We start from the raw sequence: 6,245 nt of genomic DNA on the forward strand, positions 1-6,245 counted from the left end.
AAATCTTTGGCCTACCTTGCACATCATCTTTGTCTGACTTCATTCTTAACACGGATTTCCTCAGTTTAGGTTGTTCAATTTTTTCCAGTGTTTCATTATTTCCTTTTAATTCAAATTCAAATCTAGGAATGGACCAAAAGGTTTGCCTGCTCACTGGACCTGAATAAGAAACTAGGAGAATTCTCAGTTCTGAGCAGCACCCCAGCCAGCCTGATAATACTGAAATAAACCTACTTCTCTGCCATGAGTGAGTGCTTGGACTTTGTTATGCAGAAATCACAGACTGAAGACTCTTTTCTTTTTTAGCCTGAGTCAGACTGTGACCTGCCTTTTCTAAACTGAGGTCTCAAAAGGTACTCATACTCCCCAGGGGGGGGGGGAGGGGATGCCTTTGGGTTTTGGTTTCAGTTTGAATGTGACTTTTCTAGTTCTGTCACCAGATTCAATACAGGGCTGTCAGAGTGGTATGTGGTTGGCAGAGAGTTTTGGAGGCCAGGGTTGATAGGTCCATGGAACCTGTGGGGCAAGGCACTCAACTGGGGAATTAAAGAACACAGTTTGGACTTCTCTTCGAATTTTTGATGTTTGCTATAGTTGAACTGACATTTTGAGGTTTCTGGACAATAAGGAGAGAGGAGATTTATAGCTGGTCTATAGCCCAGGACCCAGACACCTCACAGGCTCCCTGGAAACAATCCTACCGGAAAGCTGGCTTGTTGGATGCTCAGTGACTAAAGTCTCAAGCTTAACCCCCCCCCCATTTAATAATGATCTTCCTACTCTTCTCCTCGATCCAGCTTTCTAGTCCCTTTTCCAACTATTACACCATTTCCCCAGACAGTAACCTGTGTCCACCTGCATATCAGCTGTTAGGCTCAGGCAAAAATGGAGCCCTTAGAATAAACCTAAAATAGACTTACCTGTTTTTTTCAAAACAGAGACCCCAAATGTTCATGTGCAATATTGTTGCCTTTAGGTTCATGATTAGTCAAGAATATGTTCAGCTTTCTATATTAACTCTTTTTCAACCACCAGGTTCCAGATGATACCATGATGCCAACCTGACTTCCCTGGGCAGATGACTCCACCTGGAGCCACACCTATCTCAGATCTCTGCCCCACTAGGGAAAGAGAGAGACAGGCTGGGAATATAGACTGACCAGCCAATGCCAGTGTTCAACAGGGAAACAATTACAGAAGCCAGACCTTCCACCTTCTGCACCCCATAATGATCATGAGTCCATACTCTCAGAGGGATAAAGAATAGGGAAGTTCCTTCCCTATTTCCTATTATACTTACTCCCAAGATATCCTTATCAAAGCAAGGACAGCAAAAGCTCAATAAGGGCAAGAGAATGGCATACTTTAACAATGACTCTTTAGTCACTATCAGGCCACCCCATCAAGCTGGGGCCCGAGTCTGGGAGTCCTGAGACTCCCAAACAGACATGATGGGCCTTGACCTCAAATAAATCCCTTTCTCCATTGTTACCAGTCATATGTATCAGGAACAACAAAACAGATCCCTTTGTGGACCCCCACAGGTCCTTGCACTCAAATCAACAACAGTAGAGAATGTTCCATCCTCTGAAAGGAGGCTGGACCACATACTCTATGCTACACCTGAGGAAGATGGGTCCTAATTTTGGGGCAATTGGAATGTTCTTACTGATGATCACAGAATGTGAGGTTGGATCTAAAGGGATACAGAGGTCAATCAAATAGGCTCCTAAGCTGAATTAGGGCAACCAATCAGATCCAATTGATGGGGTTTACAGTCAACAATATTTATATACCTTTTGCATATTTGGAAGCTACTCTCTTCCCTGATCCAGCTTTCTGGTCCTTTTTCCAGCCATGACATCATCTCCCCAGACAATAACTAGGATCCATCTGCATATAACATTTCAGGCTCAGGGAGAAAAAAAACTAGTATATCCTCAGACCCTTTGGACTTTCCTGCATGCTTCTCTCAATTCACGTCAAATAATATTGCATCCGCCGATCACAACCTAAACAACGCAACGAGTACCACCCCAGCATGCTTCACTTCAGACTGTGTCCAGAGACTTCAGGTGTGGAATGACAACCCTTCAGCTTCATCACTCAGGAGCGACCTTTCCTTTCATAGTATTCTCTAATTCCATTCCAGGTGGTCCACTCCCCAATAAAGTCCCCAAACCCAGATATAGACCAGGTCCCCTGAGATAGAGCATATGTTGACATGTGTCCATAAACCAAGGAAAAATATATACCTGAAAGCAGAAGTACACAAGTACACTGGTCTGCAGTGAGTACCCCCCACCCAACACTTCCTCTCCACTATTCCAACTTTAAGGTCCATGATTGTTCAACAATTTGTTTGGCTTTGTATGTTAACTCTCTTATCAGCCACCAGGTTCCGGATGCCAGCATGATGCCGACCAGACTTCCCTGGACTGATGACACCACCAATGTGTCCTGGAGCTCCACTTCCCCAGAGATCCACCCTACTAGGGAAAGAGAGAGGCAGACTGGGAGTATGGATCAATGAGTAAAAGCCCATGCTCAGTGGGGAAGCAATTACAGAAGCCAGACCTTCCACCTTCTGTAACCCAAAAATGACCTTGGGCCCATACTCCCAGAGGGATAGAGAATAGGAAAGCTATCAGGAGAGGAGATGGGATATGGAGATCGGGTGGTGGGAATTGTGTGGAGTTGTACCCCTAGTATCCTACAGTTCTGTTATTGTCTCCTTTTGTAAATAAAAAAAAATAAAGCTTAAAAAACAAATATAACTAAAATACGCCCATTAGCAGAGAATGGAGACCACCCCCAACTCTTCATTTGTGCCATTCTAGCCTTTAGGTTCATAATCAGTCAAAAACATGTTTGGCTTTATATTTTAACTCTCTTTTTAGCCAAAAGGATGCAGCTGCAAGCACAATGCCAACCAGACTTCCCTGGACAGATAACCCCATCAATGTGTCCTGGAGCTCTGATCCCTCAGAACCCTACAGCCAAAATCATACTCAATGGTGAAAAACTGTAAGCATTTCCACACATATCAGGTACTAGACAGGGCTGCCTACTATCACCATTACTACCCAGCATAGTTTTGGAAGTTCTTGCCCAAGCTTTCACGCAGGAGCAAGGAATTAAAGGCATACATATTGTAAGAGAAGTCAAATTCTCCCTATTTGCAGATGATATGATAGTATACAAAGATAAACCTAGGAAATCCAGCCAGAAGCTTTAGGAAATCATTAAGCAATACAGTAAGGTGTCAGGCTGCAAAATTAATATTCAAATTCAGTGGCATTCCTCTGTGCAAACACTACGTTAGATGAAGAAAAATCGAGAAATCAATTCCTTTTCCTACAGAAACAACAAGAACAAAAAAAATAAAATATCTAGGAATAAACCTAACCAAAGAAGTGAAATTCTTGTATAATAAAATTATGAGTCACTAATCAAGGAAATTGAAAAAGACACAAAGAAGTGGAAAGATAATTCCATGTTCAAGGGTTGGAAGAATTATCATCATTAAAATGAATATACTGCCCAAGGCCATATACAAATTTAATGCTATCCCCATCAAGTATCCATACACATCTTGTAGGAGTATAAAACAAATTCTACAAATGTTTATCTGGAACCAAAAAGACCTAGAATTGTCAAAAATAATCTTGAGAAGATAGAACAGAACTGGAGGATCACACTCCCTGACCTCAAATTGTTTTATGGGGTCCTTGTAATCAAATCTGCTGGGTAATGGAACATGAATAGACACACTGCCCAGTGGAATAGAACCAAGAACCCAGAAGTAAGCCCCCACACACTGGACATCTAATCTTTGACAAAGGTGCCCAGACTATTAAAAGGGGTAAAGCAGAGTCTCTTCAACAAATGGTGTTGGGAAAATGGGTTGAAACATGCAGAGGAATGAATGTGAACCACCAAACACAAAAGTAAATTCTAAATGGATCTGGGGCTTAGATGTTAGACCAGAAACTATCAGATACTTAGAGGAAAATATTGGCAGAACTCTTTTCCACATAAATATTAAAGACATCTTCAATGAAATGAATCCAGTTACAAAGTAGACTAAGGCAAATATATACCTATCGGACTTCATCAAATTAAAAAGATTCTGCACAGCAAAAAAAGCAATACCCAAACCAAGAGACCCCTCACAGAATGGGAGATCGTCACATGCCCTGCATCAAACAAGAGGCTAATAACCAAAATATATAAAGAGCTTACCAGCCTCAACCACAAGAAAACAAATGAAGCCATCCAAAAATGTGGAGAAGACATAGACAGAATATTCACCACAGAAGAGATCCAAAAGGATGAAAAACACATGAAAAAATGCTCCAAGTCTTTGACTGGCAGAGAAATGCAAATAAAGACAACCAATAGATCCCACTTCACTCCTATGAAAATGTCATACTTCAAAAAAGGTAGCAGCAACAAATACTACAGAGGTTGTAGGGTCAAAGGAACCCTCCTGCACTGCTGGTGGGAATGTAAATTAGTCCAACCTCTGTGGAGAACAGTCTGGAGTACTCTCAGAAGGCTAGAAATGGACCTACCCTATGATCCTGCAATTCCTCTCCTGGGGATATATCCTAAGGAACCCAACATGCACATCCAAAAAGATTTGTGTATACCTATGTTCTTGGCAACACAATTTGTAATAGCCAAAAACTGGAAGCAACCCAGGTGTCCAACATCAGTTGAGTGGCTGAGCAAGTTGTGGTCTATATACACAATGGAATACCACTCAGCTATTAAAAATGGTGATTTCACCATTGTAAACCCATATGGGATGGGGCTTGAAGAAATCATGTTAACTGAAAGAAGTCAGAAACAGAAGGATGAATATGGATGATCCCACTCTCAGGCAGACGCTTAAAAACAAGATCAGAAAACACAAGTAGAAACCGAACTGGAGTTGGTGTACTGCCACAACGTAAAACATTCCCTGGTGTAGTGGTGGTTGAGTACAGGTTCCAAAAGGATGACATAGAACCTAGTGGGGATTGTATTGTTATGTGGAAAACTGAGAAATGTTATGCATGTGCAAATTATTGTATTTATTGTTGAATATAAAACATTAATTCCCCAATAAAAATAATAAAAAAGAAATTATGTGGGTGAGATACTTTTATCTATTTTTATATTTATTTATTCTCTTTTTATTGCCCTTGTTGTTTTATTGTTGTAGTTATTGTCCTTATTGAAGTCTTTGTTGTTGGGTAGGACAGAGAGAAATGGAGAGAAGAGGGGAAGACAGAGAGGGGGAGAGAATGATAGACACCTGCAGACTCAAACCACGATCCTCATGCCAGTCTTTGCGCTTTGGGCCTACTGTGCTCAACCTGCTGCACTACTTCCCAACTCCCAGTAAGATACTTTTAAACCATATTTTCCCCTGTCCCTGGCTCAGACCTTCAGATGTTTTATCCTTCTGGCCATTTTATCTGAGTAAGACACTTAGAATCAAGCCTTTCTTTGCCCAAGGGGCACTTGTCATCTAAGACAGGCCAACACTGAAGGGTGACACCTCTATAGACAATTCAGAACTGTAAGAAAGAGAAATAATTAGAAGGTCAACATTACCTTTGCAATACCTTTTTCCAGATTGCCACTTGTATCCACTGCAGACAAGAAGTCCTGAAAAAATTTCATTTTTACTTTGTCATTTTCAATTGTAAGGATACCGATTCCTTGGAAAGTAAATTCAACTTTCTTTCGTGTGCAGATTGATCGTGATAAGAGCTGCAGAGTTTCTTTAATGCATCCTTCGACTGTGTCCCTGCTATAATGCCCCGCTATGGCAACCATGATAAAATTCAGTGGTACAACGGGGATATCCCCTGGAAGAGAAAAGGACAGTTGTGTGGGGGAAAGACAGTGAGCAGATGGCAGATACTCAGAAATAACTGTCTCTCTTTTAATGGGAAAGGTTTAGCCAGTAGAGCTACTTACCAGGTGTGTGCATCTTAGTTTGTCGTAGTCCATGTAGCTGCAATAGCTTCTCTGACATGATAAAGATCGGTATCTGGATAGAGTTAAACCTGTTCCCAGCATCTAGTTTTTGGCTCATAAAAGTAAATGTCCCAAAAGCAGGTATGTAGACCCCCTAGAAACAAAGCAAACAGAAGGTGGGAAGAAAAGAACCACATGCTGACTTCTCTGAAGGGATGATAAAGACGAATCCTGAGAGAATTTTAGACTCAAAGTTTTCAAATGATGTT

At 41.3% G+C, this 6,245-nt stretch overlaps 1 protein-coding gene across 1 annotated transcript; it reads right to left on the reverse strand.

Moving 5' to 3' along the window:
- Positions 1 to 525: 525 nt before the first annotated feature.
- Positions 526 to 6,045, reverse strand: LOC132534065 (coiled-coil domain-containing protein 81-like). The gene is made up of 2 exons (XM_060177488.1): positions 5,608 to 6,045; positions 526 to 616 (listed from the first exon to the last, which is right to left on the reverse strand). The coding sequence occupies exons 1-2, from the start codon at positions 5,830 to 5,832 to the stop codon at positions 545 to 547; spliced, it is 297 nt and encodes a 98-aa protein (XP_060033471.1). The 5' UTR covers positions 5,833 to 6,045; the 3' UTR covers positions 526 to 544.
- Positions 6,046 to 6,245: the final 200 nt, after the last annotated feature.

The sequence above is a fragment of the Erinaceus europaeus genome, chromosome 17 (genome assembly GCF_950295315.1).
Source record: "Erinaceus europaeus chromosome 17, mEriEur2.1, whole genome shotgun sequence".
Lineage (NCBI taxonomy): Eukaryota > Metazoa > Chordata > Mammalia > Eulipotyphla > Erinaceidae > Erinaceus > Erinaceus europaeus.